Source organism: Centropristis striata, chromosome 3, assembly GCF_030273125.1.
Source record: "Centropristis striata isolate RG_2023a ecotype Rhode Island chromosome 3, C.striata_1.0, whole genome shotgun sequence".
NCBI lineage: Eukaryota > Metazoa > Chordata > Actinopteri > Perciformes > Serranidae > Centropristis > Centropristis striata.
The window spans coordinates 39065158-39084828 of NC_081519.1; the positions used below are offsets into that span (position 1 = coordinate 39065158).

Genomic DNA, 19671 nt, shown 5'->3' on the forward strand with positions numbered 1-19671 from the left:
GTGTTTGAGCAAGTGATGAAAGCTCCTACAAAATAAAATGTCCTTGCTCAGACCACCAGAACTTGCTATCCCAGTAACAGAGGAGGACAGACACAAGGGGTGTGCGTGTGTGTTTGCATGTCTTTAGTGAGCCATTCACAAGCTGCTGACGTAAATCTTGCCCTTCTTATTGTGTTCGTCACATCAGGTCCCTGGGTCATCAGGGCCGTCAGCCACCCTCTCTATTCCCTGTACACGTAAGTGTGTGTGTGTGTGTGTGTGTGTGTGTGTGTGTGTGTGTGTGTGTGTGTGTATATGTGTGCATGTACAGTGTAAACGTGGCAGTTTACATGTACATAGTTGGCCTCATATACAGTTTTCCTTTATATACTTAATCTGTATCAGAGGGCGCTACCAAGTGTTTATGTGCGTCCGCATGTGTGTGTGTGTGTGTGTGTGTGTGTGTGTGTGCTCCCTGCGCATCACTGAGCGCTGCATGGAGATACAGACTGGAATTTAGGGCTGAGACGCAGTGAAAGGGAGCCCCTTCCTCATGGATGAGATACGATCAGTGTTTACGTGCACAAATGGCAGAAAGCTGCTGTGATTGCAAAACATCTCCTTTACTTTTCTGATGTTAGCTGCAGCGTTTCACAGACCTTTAAACATCTCTACGTAGCCGGTCTTTGACCGAACTTAAATGGAAACCAGCAACAATAATTGTGTTTGGACAGGGATGCTTCAGAAACTAGTTATGTTTCGTAAAGTTTCCAAATCATCATCACCACTGGTTGTTGCCTGTTGTGACTGAGTTTAGCAGTGTCTGATCTCTGTATAGAAGATAATTTACACCAGGTTCTGTGATGCAGTGGTGATGGCAGTGTTTGTGGTCTGTATTAAGCGCGGTTCCCACTACATGACCTTCATAGTCATCAAATCGCTGTACTGTTTACACTACACAACTTTTGAGAGTTTTAAAGTCATTGTGGTTTATACACTACATAGCAGATCAGTGAAAGCGGGTTACATGCTCCAACAACTTACACCAAGAGGAATCCCAGGAAAATATGTCTGGTGTCCAAATTAAATTTTGTGTTTTCACACGTCTTTTCTATTTAGTTTCTCTAGGTGCAATAACAACTTTAGTCTGCATTGAATAGTGCTATCATCTATTCCTTAAACGTAACCATTAGAGGTGTTAATAAGCAGAGGCCCCACGATACGATTTTATCCCGATACTTGAATCCTGATACGATATTATAGCATTTTGCGATATGGTGAGTATTGCGATACAATATATTGTGATTTAACTGTTAAACTTTAATTCAATCAATGATTGTTTTGGCAAATAAGAGAAAATTCTTAGGCTATTAAAAAAATTCCCTAACTTTGCAGTGTTATTTCGACATGATATCCTGACTGGTGCCTATAGAATCATTAGATCTTTTAGTTTCATATTATACCAGTATTTCCAGTATATGCCAAAAATAGGGAAAATACTGACGCTAAATAAACGCTCAATATCGATACTTGGCAACCATGAATTAATAAAATATTGCCACGCAAAATCTGCAATATTTTTTCCTAAACATTACCGATGTAGGGCTTCCCAGAGCATTTAAAGTTGAGAGCCTATGTGCGACCACATTTTGCTTCTGATCTGGGGCTTTTGTTGCAGAGCTCAAAAAACTGTTGGCAAGTGTGAAAATCAGGGCTGATCATGAAAATCATGTTGTGTGAAACAGGCATCAATGTGTTGTGAGTCTGCTTTGTGTCAAAAGTGTTTCAGTACACATCTTATCTGATCCTTCCCAAAGCTGAAATATGCAAGTTGTCAGCATCCTGAAGAAAAAAAAAAAGGAGAAATACTGTGAGCCGTTTGAGATTTGATGTGGGAACCAGCACTTGTTGCAGCCTTAAACCTCTCTTTGTAGAAAACGTTCGTGTCTGGAGCTCATTCTCACTCTGCACATGTAGTATGTTAAATGTAATCTGTTGCATTTTCACTGTAAACAAACAGTGTTGTTTACATTTAACATTTCTCACCAGAACACATTGCATGGATCTTTAATGCCTAGAAAACATGTTGAATGCATTACATGAAACATTTGAAAAGAGATTTTAATGCTTGCTTACATGGGGTTTGGTTCTTTTGCTTATTGTCAGAAAGCTTCTGGCATGGGCAGTTTTTTTTTTTTTATTTCTTGTTTATACAGCATGACGAACATAGTGGATGTTCGCACTCGTACCAGCTTTGGATTCATACTTCGGATAATATTCATTATTTACCTCTTCTCTGAAAACACACCACAAAGACCTAATCATTTATTCATAACATTTACTGATGATGATGCTTACTGACCCGACAAACATGCACAAACAAACAAAACCAGAAGTTCTGGCACATTGCTCACCAACACTCCACCTCCAGTTCACACATTGAGCCCTCTTTCACAGCCAGATTATGTTCTCCAGCCTTTTGTTTCTCATGATTCTAGTGAGTGCGAAACATGTGGTGAAAGACTTCGGCAGCAAGTGGCTGTGAGAAAGAACAGTTCTGAGATCTTATTGGGTATAATGTGTGGTGACAAAAGAAGTGACAAAACTGGCATTCCTTATGTGTGGGGTCTCCCACAACTACAAATTAAAAAATCTTGTAAAAATGTCAGGATTGATTTCACAATCAATTTAAATGACCTGCAGTTCAGATTGTTGAGATTCCTCACATGTTTTTTTATTGCACAAGTTTGTGCATCTGTTTATTTGAGAAAAAAACTAAAATGCGGTGGTAAGAAATGTGTTTTTATTTGTCTGTGTGAATGTGTGTGCAGGCAGTTCCCATAAATGTTTTGTAGCAATTCCCACTTAATTAATGCAGTGAATTTCGTAGCTATACCACAAAAATGTGGCTGTTTATGTAGCATACAGGCTGCGGAGGCATTAAGGGCCGGTTTCTTTTTTCTAACCTTAAACAAGTTGTTTTGTTGCCTAACCTGACGGTCGTATTTCACAAGAAATACGACCGTTTTATTCAACGTTGTCACAATCACTGTTTTAAATTATAATTATAATTTAAAAACAGCATACAAAGTGCTTTGACAGAAAGCATTTAATCACAGAGGAGCACGATGCCAAAAGGCCAACAGTGCAGAGATAAGGTGTTAGAAAACAGTTGTTACATAAAAACAGTGAAAGACAGCAAAGGATTGATTACAAGACCATCTCAGACACCAAGGAAATGTAATTAATTGAAGAATAGCAGAATGGAATAAAAAAGAAAAAGATGGAAAAACTTAACATAAAAACAAGTCCATAAATGTGGGTTTTAAGAAGTGGTTTAAAAGAAGTTACTGAGTCTGTGTGAAAGAGCTTGGTTAGGTTTGGCAACAAAAGTACTTGGTAAAGTTTAGGAAAAAGATCAGAGGTTAAAACAAAAAACGACTTTGGTACGCAACTACTGAATGCAATTACGTAGGTGATGTAGAAAGTGAAGGTGTTACTCAAACACCAGTTTCTTGGGTCAAAGTCCTTTGTGGGTCTTTATACTATGTCAACTAAATTCCTATTTTTCCCCCTCCCTTTATAGTTACTAATTATTCCAAATGTCAATATGGGTCGTAATAATCTCTTGGCTCACAGTGACGTTGGTTATCTACAAATTACAGTGCATTACTTTCCGCAGGTATATGTGTGTGTGTGTGTGTGTGTGTGTGTGTGTGTGTGTGTGTGTGTGTGTGTGTGTTAAGCTTCTCAGCCCCATCCAATTCACAGACCGCTGATTAGCTGATTTGTTGCCTTTTAGTTATGTTAATGCCACTTAATTACAGCCCTGGTGGGAACTTCAGACACACACACTCTCACTCTGTCTCTCTCCCACACACACACACACACACACACACACACACACACACACACACACACACTTTGCTTGTATGGATGGGCAATTTGTGACCAAGATACAGTACATTACAGGCTCTTCTCCCTCTTTCCCTCTTTCTGTAGTATGCAATATTTTTTATTTTTCTCACAAAATCAGCTCGCCAGAGATATCATGGCTGCTTGGCGTCAGTCGGTCCTGGGATCTCGAAGATGTAACTCTGTGTGTGTATGTGCATGGGTGTGTGTTTATGAGTGTGTGTGTGCGCTTGTTTAGTTTGTAGACTGCTCTGGACAGCCATGACTCGTCTCTTCCTGACAGCATATGATCCTGAACCCGGCCAAGCCTTTCATTTGTTCAGGGAAAGTGTGTGTATGCATTTGTCTGTGTGTGTGTGTGTGTGTGTGTGTGTGTGTGTGTGTGTGTGTGTGTCTCCCTGAGTCACATGCTAAGCCCCAAAGACCAGCTCAGGGATCCCAGCCAATTAAAAGCTAACGCAGGCCCGGATGCCTTGCCCCTACCAACATCTGGGTATTAAACTAAACGCCTGCGATATATTAGTTATGAAGTCAGCAGCTCTGAGAAGGACCACACACAGGAGAAGTGCACATTTTACTGTACGTCTGTGTGTGTACATGATCTGGATAGCTGCTCTGTAATTTGTTCGCTGTGTAAATTGATGAGGTTTGTTTAAGTAAATGGCATGCAGAATGAAAAAGAAGAACATCATTTTCATCCCGACTGTTTTGCATCAGCACATTACAGCAGTCATCAGTTCTTGTATGATTTATAGTTTACTGCAGATTCCCAGTGGGGCACACATGGAGTTGTGGACTGAGACAAATTTGAGCCCAGGAGGAAAGTTATGTGAAAGTTTCTGTAAATTGTTATATGCTAACTCACATACAAGGCGGGAATCAAAATGAACCAGCAACTGCCAAAATAAAAGCTTTATTCTTCGAGACAATTGAAAGCAAATAAATGGAAAAAGAAGGAGGGAAGAGGTAGAAGAGGCAAGGGAAGGTGAGGGAAAGCACAAGCGTGAAAGTGATGATATAACACCGTACAATACGATGAAGCCAAGTCTTTACATGTGTGTTTAGCTGCTGGGATCAATCTAACTACAGTTTACATGCCGAGGAGAGGAAGTCTGGTTTGTGATGTAGAACAACATGATTTGTTTATGATGTTTGGGTTTCCTATGACTTTCAGCTCGACTGTCTACACACACACACATTTACTTTATGGCCAACACCTGCTCTTACAGTACAGTTCTGACAGTTGGACTTCAGTTTGTGACAGCTTAATTTATGCACATGGTCAGTCCTAAATGGCAGCGAGAGGTGACTCGTGTAACATGATGTCTGTAAACTGCAAAGATCTGCTCAGGAGAGCTCATAGTGTACATTAAGTGCTTGGCCAAGCTTTGTCTTGTTTATTTACTCCTTAATCACATTTATCCTGGTTACAGATTGTTTTTTAACTTTCAAAACTTTGACAATAAGATGGCATTTAACACTGATAATTAAAAAGTGTGACATTTTCTTACATGAAGAACTAATGCTATTTCCCCAAGGTACTGAAAAGTATAATTTAAGTATAGAAATTAATTTGCATTCTACATATGAGTTGGGAAATACACTGAGAACACAATAATTTATACCCATGTGATCTCACAGTAATACATGACATGACCGCTTAACAATTTAGGTTTAGGCAACAGAACTACCTGATTAGGTTTAGGAAAAGATCACAATTTGGGCTTAAAAAAGGACATTATTTGTTATGTAACTGAGGTACAATAGTCAAAATAAGTCAACATTGACCTTCGACTTATATTGACCTTGGTTAAAACATTTCTGTTGAAACAGGGAAGGTGTTCCAAATACAATAAAAGGATCTTAATTGACTTTCCCTTGGCCTTGCTTCCATGGTGTAAATTGGGACTCCACCATCATTTACGTTATTTCACATATTTCTGAGCGGTGAGGTTGATCGATACTTTGAGGAGTCTGATGAAATGCCGATGTACTTCATGAAACATGGCCGCTGCCTCTATGATAATCATCTACATAACCATGTGTTAACCTGCCAGTCATTGCATTTACACTAAATGCCTTTAAATCTACACATCGGCACAGCACCCTCTCTTCCTCAAACAAAAAGTCCAGTAACAAAAATCTAGCGGTCAACAAACTCCTTGCGGCTTTGTCTTGATTAATCCTGTCCGGTCGGTTTTATGGCCGTGTCGTCTGTGTCTCGTTTCCCTTCTGTGAGAGGCTCTCAGAGCTGTGGTCACTGCTAGCGTCTGGTGGCCTGCAGGCCTCGTCTGCTGCTGTCGTCGTTTGGAGGGACTGTGCAGCGGTTTCTCCCACACACCGAACACAAACACACCCACACTCTCACATAAACACATAGCCTCGCACGTAGTGAACTCTCTGTCTCTCTCTCTCTCTGCCTTTCTTTGTCAGTCTTGCTCTCAGCCACACACATGCGTTGGGCATCCGCCCACACACACTCTCCCCCCTCCTTCTTCCCCGCAGCCCCTCTGTCTCCCTTTCCTCTGTCTCTTTTTCCTCACCAGTTTTCCACCTCCTCTCTCTCCTCCCTCACTTCCAGCTGTGTTATACAGCTAAGGAATATAAGTAGCAGCAGGCCGGCTATAAATATCGCCTGCCCACCCAAGACTGTTAGGATTATTATTTTCCTTATAATCACTGCGGTCTTTCTATAAACTGAACAGATTATTATCTGTTTTTTGTCCCTGATTCATTGTGTAACAGCCAGCTCCAGTGGATTTCTGACAGAGGACATTTTCCTTCTGCTGGTGTCGGGGAAATGATTGACTGGAGAACATTTACACGGCTTGATTTTTAACTGCCACAGTGACAGTAAAGTGCTGATGAGTGGAGTGCACAGAAAGGGGGAGTAAAATGACACAGAGGCACAGAAAAGGATGCAACAAGTAGTTGGGTGACGTTCAGGATTGCTGTGAAGGTGACGAGGAGTGCTAAGCTGGATTTACACTGACAAAGCTCTGCTCTTTTTTTTTTTCCTGAAAATGGGGGTTGGGCTTCTTGTTGTTTATAGATGGAGCATTTTCTATGTGCTGCCTCGGTCTACAGCTGGGAGCCAGCTGTGTGAATCAACCTCTCCTCATCTGCTTTATCCATCCATCCTTCTCTCCCTTCTTTTTTTCCTCCCCCTGTTTCCTCTGCTTCTCCTCCTTAAAAGGAGTTCAAAGACATATTTGTGGTCGGGGCATTACCTACCTGATACACAGACATGCAGAAGTAGTAGTAGAACAAGAAGAAGAAGAGGGGGAGACAAGACAAGGATTCGATGTAACTTGGTAGACAGAGACGGGAGGAAGGTGTGTGGGGGGAGGGAAAGAGGCTGGAGGTAAAAGAGAGAGGAGGGAGGAGGGAAGGAGAGGAGGAGAGCGGGGTACAGGAAACCACAGGTATGTGCAGGATGGCGGGTGGGTGGCCTGAAGAGAGGACAGAGAAAAAGTGGGATTGTGGAGAAGTGAAGGAACAGCGAGTTATAGGGGCGACTAAAGAGGAAGGAAACACTCTCTCATGTGCTGTAGCACCGTGTCCATCCTCCTGGAAGAGTTTAAAATCCCTGAACTATCAAATGTTAAAACGGACTCTGAGAAAGTGAAGCGGCTCAGAGACCAGCGGCAGTACAAAACTGTGCTTGTGCAGGCAAATGAAAACAAGGAGAGGTGAACCGCTCCTAATCTTAAAACAAACACTATCAAGTCTTCGGCTGATCGGGCCAGCAGTTACAAAGGTGGTAAAACAGTAATCATGACTGCAACAAAGGCAGTGTGTTGCTCTACAAGGCAGCTGGAGTAAATTATGGTACTTTACACCAAAATTGGTTCTTTGTCTGTGTATCTAGCAAGCACTTTTTCTTCTTAGCTCTTCTCTACAGCCTTAACGGTCACACAGTACGTACACAACTTTTCTTTGCAACTGCTCCTCCTGGCACAACTTCTCATAATGCTAAATTAGAATATGACTCTCAGCTTGCCTAAACTTTAAAAAGAAGCTCAATAATTGCGCATGAATTGCTATTTTCTGCTCTGTTTGCTCTACTTTTTCTACTGTGCTTGGTTTCGCTCTGCTCCCGCTTCTACTGTTTGTAGTCATGTTGAGCTGCCGCTCTGAAGCCCTCTAGTGCCTCGATGTCTGTCATCAGTCACTCCGGCTGTGTAGCAACAAGGGATCAACGTTTCATTCTGCCATTTCGACAAGGTGAGAACCCCAGCAGTGAGACATCAGCACCACAGCTTCCACAGCCCACAGTTTACAGTACAGGGATACATGAGGTGTGAATCAGTGGGGTTGAAACCAGGGTTATGGTGTTGACTGTATTAAACCACAGTGATTGTCTAGTAAACATTAGTTTAGTGCTTCAGGGATTCTACTTTAGCGGCAGTAGCTGTCAAATGACAAGTTTGTACTCTGCTCCTTTTTGAAACCAAAATGATTAGTTGTATTTTCAGGCGCCTGACTTTTATTTAATACATTTATGTGCCTTTTATGTGGGACTATCTACAGTAAAAGGCTAGGTGTTATGGATGGAATCCACATCATTAACAGTGTTTCCACTAGGGGGAAAAGTGGCCACCGGGAAAGTCTCAGGCCACATCCTCTCAAAAGTCCACTCACTCTGCGTGTCTCCATTACAAGTTAGCCCCCAGAGGGATTTTGAGATTTTGGACGTGACGCCGTCGCTAACTGTGGTCAGCAGCTGAAAGCAGCATGGCTAATTATGCACAGCGTCTCCGCTTATCATAAACACAGTGATTGTGAATTAACAGCATCTCTAACTGTGCACAGAGTGTCCGGTGCTTGTTGTAAACAAACAGAGATCGCTAAGTGAAGACCTCATGTAGCAGCAGCACATACACACTGTACTGCTACAGAGCTAACTGTAGCTAACTGTAGCTAACGGCCGCTCTTGTTAACAAGCCTGCCTCCGGCTCATTAAGAAGAGTAAGGAGTCGCTGGATTTGTCTCCAGTCGCTTTCTTGAAAAATAGTCCCTAAGGGGGTCTGAAAGGTCGCTAAATTTAGAAACAAAGTCGCTAAGTTGGGAACACTGCTTTGCCGGCTTTTACAAATGTCGTGTGTTGTTGTGTGTAGAGTACTACGTCACATCCCGCTTACAATCTATCCAATCAGTAACCAGGCTGTTTTCAGGGGAGAAAAAAGACCCTGCTCTTCCACAGGGATGAAAAAAGTCCCGACAAAAGCCGTCTCCGGACTACTCGTATTCAAATTAGGGGCGTTTTAGCAAGTGAGACCCGCCTCATTACGGGTATTGGGAGGTAGTGGAAACAGCCCTAATATATCCATAGGGAACTTTTTTCCAATATTGTTATATTACACATGATTTACATCAGACCAAACTCTTCAAATATGTCAAACCTTCAATACCCATTTCTTCTCAGTTGCTAATAATATTGAATTACTGCACACCGTCAGTACTATATTTATGGAAAATCGGCCATGGACCCTCTTCATGCAAAGGGTCATGACCAAAACTTTGCAAGCTCAGTGCTGCAGGCATTACATATTTATTTAGCATGACCTCATTTTCTACACCCTTGCCTGGGGTTGCAATAGACAACACTAAATTACAGTTTCGCTTTGGTTGTAAAATATTCACACAGTAACACATCAGACTTTGATAGGATGAATCAGAGGCGAAGTCCCCCTCCTTCTGGTCTCCTTTGGAATTTATTGCAGAAAAAATTGGTACGGCAGGAAAACAGTAAGAGACAAATCATTTTCTGATCAGTTATCACAGAGTTAAAATCAATTTTGGAAAGCATTCTTATTTTTGCACAGTACTGTATATATAATTCATGACACAATTGGCACAATGGAGACAGGCAGTCAATGTTGTTGAGATATATTAGAATTAAAGGATACCAGAAAGATAAATGGAAGCACATTCAGAATTTAAGATAAAAAGCATCAGGTGCCCAAAAAAAGAGAGGAAAATAGGGAATAGAGAAAATAAGAGAAATAAGTTAATCATATAATAAAAGCTGTTTATCGATATCAATAAATTAACAGGTAAAATAACATTATTTGAAGATATCTTGAAATTGCCATTCTGGGCAGCACATAGTTTATACTACTGACATGGTATGATACCATCATCACAATAGCACTGATAGTTAATAAAAATTATATTGATTTATTGCTAAGCCCTACCTGCTCGTCAGACTTGTTTACCTGCTCACAGTGATGCTTATTTTTGTGCGGCATCGTTTGAAATGGTCAGTTTTGTCTTAGGACTAATTAAAGCTGTTTAAATAAAACTCAAAGTAGCTGTTTAAGTAGATATGACACTAATCTTCCCTGCAGCAGGTCAGTGAATAGGGCTTATTGTACATTACAGTGATGTCTCCAGCCCTGTGGCCTTTCGGTGGTCACACCATTAGCCCCCATCACATTACAGCAGCTGTGAGGAATTCACAGAGTCTGGGTAAAAGGGGTAAAAAACACAGGGGGAGGGCGGAAGGGTGGGGGAGAAAAGCGGGGAAGGAGGAGAGTCTGTGTTGGGTGGGGGGGTTACAAAAACAAAGCCAGAATTTAAAAACAAAGTTTACCACTGAAGGAAAACAACAGGGCTAGAAGAAGTTGGTGGGTGAGGAGAGAGAGAAAGAAAAGAGAAAAAATGAAAAAGAAAATGAGGCAGATTCTGGACTGTGGTTGGCTGAGAGCCCGAGCCCCGCCTTCATCCCCCTCTCCCCTCCCTCCCCTCGCTCAGTCTCCAGCCCTAACACAACAGAATCCCCCACAAGCCCAGCCACATCAGGAACGGCTGGCTACATTATAGCTGCCATTATCGTCTCTCAAGTCATAACAGCCAGAGAACACCCACCTCGACTGCAGCTCCGCCAGGAGGGGGAGGGGCGAGGGAGAGGTCGCAAGAGCAGGAATGAGCCGGGAGAGAGGGAATGAGGGAGAGGGTGGAGGCAGCGGGGGAGAGGAGGGAGAGAGAGAGAGGGAGCAGGAGATAGCCAGAGATAGAGAGCAATGGAAAAGGCAGAATGAGAGGAGGGAATGAGGGAGAGGGTGGGAGAGAAATAGTTTCAGCTGGGTGTTTACACTGCAGGACAGCTCCAAAGATGTGTGCCGAGTTTGATTTGGGCCGTTTTGTGTTGTCTAAAGTAAGAGATTATCCAGCAAACACGCATCGTATACTCACATTCCCTTCTAAAAGTCGAGGAGAAACGAGGTTAAGAGGAGAGGGGCTGTCATTAAATGCCGCTGTCTACATTGGCTGGAGAGGGGGTGGGGGGGCATGTGGTGTGAGCCCCAGTTTAGTGTTACACCCCAGAGTAAAGGAGTGTAGGAGCAGAGTGGAGCGAGCCCGGATCAGGCCTTTTGTCTGACACAAGCAGTGACCTGTGGAAATGTCTGTCCTCTCTGGAGACTTCCTCAGAGGGAGGAGGACTGATGCTTTATGGGAATGTCACAAATGGCCAAACTGTGCAAGACTAACAATGTTTCTCTTTGTAGAGCACAAATACAGACTATCACCTGAGACCTGAGGTTTATACGTACCAAAAGCAGTTAGAAAAAAAGTCACCGAATGTTGTTGAACCGTCGCAACAAGTGAGCCACCGCATAATGTGAAGCTCACAAATGGTTTGCTGAGTAACAGCTACTGTAGGATAAAATTACACTTTAACGTCATCAGAAAGCACGAACACTTGTTGAGCCATGTTCCTGTCAATTTCAGCTAAATACAGCGATTAAAAGCTGCTCCCATCTGTAGTCGTCACCATAAACATATTAAAATCATGATTTTATTAATGCACATCTAAGTTACATATTGACATAATTTACACAGCAATAGCATCTTCCTCATCAAATGTTGCTTGCTATGCTAAAAGTTTATCTTTCTAAAGAAAATGTTTTTTAATAAAAACATTTTGTTCACTTTTATTTAGTGAATTATTAGGTTTTGCAGGATAATATATAATTTTCCTAATGCATGGTGCAAAGTGTCTAACATTTAAACTGCATTTAAAATATGATTTGGTTATTAAAAAATGTGATTCATGATTTCAAATTACCTTTATAATATACACAATATTGTTTTTGCACAGTCTTAACCTAATCATTTCATTTCACATGCACGATTTTGACTGTTTTCTTACTTTTAGACTAATCGACTCGTCTACATTCAAACTCATGAAACATCATGAAAATCAGCTAACATTGGATACTGTAAGCTACAGGTAATGCCAGACCAAGTAATGCTGTAGCAACAAATCAGTTAAGTATCTTTAACCGGGTTTGCTGCTTGAGACCAACTTATGATTTATAAGAGGAAGAATTAGTCAGAGCTGCAGTTGCACTTAGAAACCCAACCGCTGCTATGCTGATACTGACAGTGAATGACTAATAGACCATGAGGGATACAAAACCATATTTTATTTATTGGTGGCAAGCTGTGTTAGTTTGGTGAGTAAGTAGGTAAGCCGGAATGGAAATTTATTAGGCGAGACCACAGTCAGGCCTTCTCTGGCTTGTTTAAAAATATACCATAATTGGGGTAAACTCAGCTAATAGCCTCCATCCAGGACACCATCCAACTTCAACTCTCGTCCATGAGGCGGTCTCGCTGGAAAAATATTACAAATCAGCAGAGCCATGCTTTTTTTAAAAGTTATTTGTTTAGTGATTCTTTAGAGGTGACTTTGGGATCTCATAAATGAAAGATGTGATCTTCCAGATTTTTTTTCTCTCACACAAACCAGGATGATTCTTTTATAAACTGCTAACGCACAATAAGACACAGCTTAAGCACTGAAATAATTTGCTGATTAATAGATTTGTCAATTAACCCATTGACGCCTGAAACGCCTGTAAAACCTCTGGGCGATTTTAAAATAAGCCCCTAAAACCTGAAGTTTTTCTAGAAATTCAACAGAAGTTCGCTTCTACTAAATAATAGATTTTTCAGCCTCTGTAGCAGATAGAAATTAAATTCAAAAAGTATTTGAGAGCTTATATAAATACTACAAAACAACGTATCCGCTTTCCAGGCTTCAATGGGTTAATTGTTAATTATTTAATTATTTGTATATATACACATGCAACAGAACAATTAATTAAATAACACTGTCATATACTATATAATGTTCATGGCCTGTTTTACCACACTGGTTTCATCTTATTCTTGTGTACGGTTGATGATGTTGATGACAGAGTGATGTCTGATGTTGCCGGCTTGTGTCGGTGTGTTTGGACGGAGAGGTTTTTGGTGTAGAGAGTGGCTGGACTTCCTGTCCTCATCCTCAACTACTTGGTTCCTGCCCAACTTGCTGTGCCGCAGACTTGTTTAGTTAGCCGTTTGATTTATGGCCTTGAGGTTTTTAATATGCTCCTGCCTCATCCCTCTAAAACCAGCACCGCAAAATTACACCGGGGAGCAAACTCGCTGAGAGTTTCTCACAAGATATTGACCTAAAATAGTACAATGCCACGACACCTGTGTCAGCACGATGTGTTTATGAAATCATCCTTTCATATGTGCTTACATCCTGTACAAAAATACATGTGTCCTTATGTATCAGCTGGGCGATTAATCACATTTTTAAATACAATATATTTAAGCTTAGACATTTTTTTGCCGGATTCTGTTTCACAACGATGCTCTTGTTTGATCTTGTTTAGTCTTGTTTGGTCTTGTGTTATAAATCCCACACACTTCTTTGCTTGAAGAGTCGCTTTCTGTAATTTCACTGAATTATGATTAATATAATTCACCAAATGTTGTTTGATATTGAATATATGTTCAGGAGTTTACAGTATGTTGTGGCAGGGCACTACAACACAATCAAACTAATTTATTTTGGTCTCATTTATTTATTTAATTATTATTTTAATTATTTTAATATACACAAACAAGTGTGTAAAGAGTGTATATTTATAAAAATATAGAATTTATTTATTTCATTGATTTATTTATTTGTCAATTATTTTCAAATGTATTTTTATTAGTCATTTAGTTGAATTATAATTGATATACAAGCAAAGGACAAGGTTTTAAAAGATTTTAAAAATGCACAATTTTTCCGAAACGTGATGTGTTCATTATGAGCATTGTGTGACTTCCACACAAAATACAATCTTGATGCATTAAATGCAACATTTAGTACAGAGATTTAATTTCTAGAAGACAGAGATACTCAGACTTGGAGAGCATTAATTCTGTTGACTTATTCTATATTTGCGCTTGCTTTACAGTAATTCACTGGATAAAAGCAAACTCTATGTACCATGCAAATTAATGACACATCACACAGTGGAGTGTGTGTGTGTGTGTGTGTGTGTGTGTGTGTGTGTGTGTATACACAGAGCTACAACAGTAACACTCACACACTCACTGCCTCGCTCCCTGGAGAAACACTCACAAACATATTTTTCAAAAAAGATTCCAGCGTGCTTATGTGCAGGTGGTCTCATACATTATTCAGTCTTACTCTGAGATCCACCACCATTTATCATGTCAAACACACTCTCTCCAACTCACACACACACACACGCTGCACTGCAAATACACTTGTCTCCAAAGCTCCCCTCTCACACACACCTGCCACTGTGCTTACACAGTACAAACTGCTTCGGTATATTCACAGTCAAACTCACTTGTTCACACACACACACACACATTCTCTGCAGACTTGGTGGCCACTGGATTATTATGCTACCCCCTGGTAAGACTGACAGGTGTGTCAGTGTGTGTGTGTGTGTGTGTGTGTGTGTGTGTGTGGCAGGCAGTCTGACGACCCCTCCTTGGTATTTATGAGTTCTGGACAGCTGAGGTGCCCGGCGAGATCTCTATTTAGCGCTTCCGGCTAATTATCATACACACATCCAAAGCAGGCGCTGAATATGTGCAATTAGCCCCGGACCGCCCACATCATTTTGCTGCTCGCTAACTTTGCGTATCAAATCCCTCTGGTGGCTTGTGGGCTTAAATAGGTCCCTGCTGCCCTTTTAACACTTGTGCTACTACATAACAGGCCTGGCAACCTGTTACACTCAACCCACAGAGCTTTCTTCTGCAGGGGACACGAGCTCTTCAAGTTTTGATTTGAGCACAAGGGGCAGACAGTCAAATTTGTTTACTCTTTTTTTGTCTGTTTGAGTATAAATTTAATATTGCTTTTTTTTTATTTATTTTTTAATCATTGCCACCAAAGTACAAGCTTGTAAAATGCCTGACTTTAATTGTTGTGTTTTCCAGGTTAGGAATATGCTTGAATTTGAATATGCTCCTGAAAAATACTTGATTTTAAACACAGAAAATTCTAAATATCTTAATATTTTACATTAAAATCATCTTTTTTGTTGCCTTTTGTTGGTGTCTCACACAAGAGAAGAAGTTGACCAAGTTGACAGGAGCCAAATAAAATGATGTCGTTTTTGCGATAAGCTTCATGGCATCATTATTTAGTATTTTTTGCAATTATTTTTCAATAGTGTATATGAGATATGGCCATAATGGTCTGGAAATTTTTGGTTTAGGTGCCTTGAAAGTGCTTGAATTTTACTTTTAAAAAACCTTTCCGAACCTTTTTTCTGCAGTGCATTCTAAAGAAGAAGAAAAAAACATTATTAAAGCATGTTTTAGATAAAAAATAATATGATAATAATATATAGTTAAAATAATATTGACACAAAGATTCCGTCAAATTTTAATGTAAACGTAAAGGTTAACATGAAAAATTAATATGCAATATAAATGTATTTTAGTGTATTTGACAAATGAGGACTTATCTGATAAATGTTGGGGCTTTTCTCACTTTGTGGTAGCTGTGATAGCTTGTACACTAATTTTTCGTTTCCTAATTACCTGTGTAACCATGTAAGAGCCCACAGTCCCGACTATTAGTACCTGCACTGATGTGGTTGGATGTAATGAGCAGGTGCTTCTTCTTAAGATCTCTCAGCTAGAATTACCTGCTGCTCTCCTGCTGAAAGATACCATCCCTATATGAGTTTCATACAAAAGACAGCTTTGTTCGACTTTCATTCTTCTCTGTTTGTGTTGCAGGCATCCCTTAAATGTTTGTTTTTTTAAGCTTTGAGGCAGATTTTCTTCTTCTGTATAGCTTTTCCACGATGATCGCTACTTTCCAGGATGGGAAGGTGCGGCAGGTTGTTAGTGTCTGTCAGCAGCGTTTGAGGTGCAAGACTTTGTTTAGAGAGGAGAGATTACAGCCAAGCCCACTGTTTGTGTCACAGGGTTTTGTCTAATCTGTAGGAGTGTGTCGGGGAACATCAGTACCATCACATGAACTGCTTTTCAAGTCTCTGACATACACATCAAAGTCTAATTTTCAGAGATGGGTTGTTGATTCATTATGTCAATTCAAGTTGCGATTTAGGAAATATGACTAGTATTTTTATGGAACCATACTTGTGGATCTTTTGTATCACTAATCCAAATAAATATTTTATAGATTAGATTTAGGTTAGATTAGATTTGACTTTATTAATCCCACAGCGGGAGGGAAACGACATTTAACAATATACAAACAATACATTTAACAATATACAAAATATACAAAATAATAATAATAATATACTATATACCACTTAGTGCAAATTAAGTGGAGAATGTGCAGAGTGCAGATTATATGCAAAAATGTTCAGATTGTGCAGGTGTTGTACAGTCTTATGGCAGTTTCTAATAATAAATAAATAAATAAATAATTGCTAATGGCAATTATATGCTATATTTGTGTGATTGAAAAAGGGAAACTCAATCGCCGTGATCTCTCAAAGTACGCTGTTAAAAAAGTGAAGCAAACCTTCAATTCTCAGATAGAAATTAACACAAACCACCACAGAACTGACCTTTAAATGACATTAACTGTCAACATCTAACTATAAAGCAAGGAATCCCTGCATGCATGTGTGTGAGTGTCCCTCCCTTCTCTCAAGAACCGATGATCTGATCTACTTCACACTTGGCGGTGTATTATTGGGGACCCAAGAAAATGCAGTGTCCAATGTGATAGAATTTGGTGATGCTGTAACAACGAACTTTACGCCTCGCCCTGTAACTTTAGAACTAAAACTTTTTCCCCCTGGATTCTCTGGATCCAGACAAATATATCCATAAAAGCCATGCTCATTTGGCTTTACATTAATTCTATACATTATATATTATATATATCTATATGAATTATGTCCAAGTTGTTTTTTTTGCCACTCCTACAAATTTTGAGCAATCATCACCAGTTTTGGTACAGAAAATTTTGTTATAGCTTGTTTCTCAGTTAGCAAAATGGGCAAAAAATGTCATATCACCATGACAAATCTAGTGCAATTTGGCCAATAGTTGGCGCTGTAGCGTCAACATCCAACTATAAATGGAAGGAAAGAAATGTTTCTGTCTTTGTGTGTACATATGTACTCAGTCTTTTTTTTTTTTTTTTTTAAACTTTGTTTATTAAGTTTTTTCACAATAAAACACAGACATATAGGAACACTCAGAACAGAATCCCCACCCCAGAAAGCGAAAACAAATATATAGATAGATAAACAACAATAATAATAATGATCAATAGATGACTCAATCTAAGACAATATAAGTTAAGTATGTTGTAAAAGAGGACATCTATAAACATAAAAAAGGAGAGAATTTTACAGAAAAACAAAACAAAACAAAAAAAACAAGCAAAAAACATTAGAGAAGTACAGTACATACTGAAGAGTATTTATGTGTACTTAGTCTTTGTTATATCTCAAGAGCCGTTCATCCAATCGATGACACACTTGGTGGGGGTATTGCAGTGTCGGGTTTGATGTTGATCAGATGAGTGGTTCTTGAGAACGCTCTTAAGAAAAGGCATGTGCTCCAAAGCAGCCGAGCCCCAAACGAGTCCTGAACTAGGACCCGTTATATTTAACCTGCAAACAGTCCAGATTCATGTTACACATTGACTGTTCAACTTGTTTTTGAATTGTCTCTTGGTTGTTGTTTTAATATCTTTCCATAATTATTTCCACTGTTCAAGAGGTAACATTTTTGTGAAGAGTTGTAGCTTTTTTTCATTTATGACTAACAAGTTATGAAACATTACGCAATTAAGATTTTATATTCCAAACAACTAATCCAAATGAATATGATGTATTGAAGCAGGTATAGCAAATTTTTCATTGAGTGCTTCTTTTTTTATTCCTAGAAAAATGTGACTTCTGCTATAATTGAAATTTTAACGATGACTGCAGGATTTAATTTTACTATGTGCTTAACTTTATTTTCACTGTGGTGTTTACATTTTTGCTTTCACTTATGTAATAGATTCAGTACTCCTTACAAGCTTTGTTTAAAATATGTATGAGTCAAGCTTTTCAGAGGGAGTTTGGTTTGCTCTTGAACTGTTTTGCTTGGTTTTGTTTGGTCTGTTATTAACATCCTACATATTCATTTTTTTCCCCCAAACCACAATTGTTTTTGTCCATTTGCCTTTTAATTCTAGGGAAGTTTAGTTTGGTGGGGTTTGTTTGAGTTTCCTCACTTCACCCTAACCGTGTGTCCCTTTTCTGTCTCTGCGTCAGGTCCAGGGTGTACGGGGAGCAGTAGGTCTCGGAGCTCCAATGCCAGTGGACATGCAGCCACACCAGGGGCTGTATCACTATGAGACCTCACCCAGCCAGCCGTCCAGAGGGTAAGACGGCAGAGAGCATGCACTACGTCCTCACTCGTTACTCTGTGACTGCATTATTTCCAAGAGTAAGATAAAACCGATAAAACATACTTTATCAATGAGAAGACTGACACCACTCTCATGTCCAAAGCTAAATACAGAGCTTTAGAGTTTGGTTTGTCTAGCTTAGCATGAAAAAGTGAAGCAGTGGGGGAAAGAAACCTAAGAAAAACCAAACCTAAGAAATACTCCTACCAATAACTCAAAGCTGAATTGCTTGTTTGTTTAACCAATATTAGAGGGTAAAAATGTAAAAAGAACATTTGGGGATTTAAGGGAGAGTCCAACCAATTATGTTTTTAAAAGCAGATACATATTTGAGTTAAAAACTATTCATATATTGAACCCCCCTTTTTTTAAAGGATCCCTTCAATTTGCAACCAAACAAATGTACAACTTTTTACAGTAAAACAAACATTTCAGTGCTGTATAGACAACATACTAATACCGACAGTTTCTGAGTTACCTTTAAAAAATGAGGGTTTTATCTTGATGGTAACTCGAGATTTGCAAAAACTAACGCAAGACTTACTGCCCGATGACCTACTGTGACCTAACCATTTGAGGTCAGTTCCTAACCGAGGGAACCATCTAGACACTGCCAAATATTAGTTTCTGTCTCACAATTTATAAAATATATATGGAAAAAAATAATAGTCTGTGAGAGCTAATATCAGCCCAGCAGTGCATGTTTCTGCAGAGCAATGCTATTGCGTGGGTTTAAAGGTCTTGGTCGGCATATTTTCCAGCTCTGGCCTCGCTGTTGTCCCCTTGCTTTCAGTCTTTACGCTCAGATTGATCAATCTTCCTAGAAAACACAGCAGTCCCGGTCTAAAAAGCAGGGATCATACGAACTTTTCGAGGCTCAGAAACAGTTCCTATTTTAATCTCACAGATATTCTGAGGGTGCAGAAGCCCAGGTCTCGCTGCAATTGTTGTGGACACAGTGCTAGCTCAGCCCCTCAATCCTCCCCCTCTCCTCCCTCCCTCCCTCCCTCCCTCATGCCACCCAGGTTGCGGGTGGACTCGGCCTCTCTCTGACAGCT

At 39.9% G+C, this 19671-nt stretch overlaps 1 protein-coding gene across 1 annotated transcript in view; it reads left to right on the plus strand.

Annotated features, from left to right (window-relative positions):
• The window catches only part of gli1 (GLI family zinc finger 1), a 60191-nt gene that overhangs the window by 28642 nt on the left and 11878 nt on the right, over window positions 1–19671 (plus strand). Inside the window, exon 2 of the mRNA XM_059330203.1 lies at window positions 18477–18586. Coding sequence (XP_059186186.1) covers window positions 18516–18586 — 71 coding nt within the window. The 5' untranslated portion in view covers window positions 18477–18515. The remainder of the gene's footprint in view (window positions 1–18476; window positions 18587–19671) is intronic.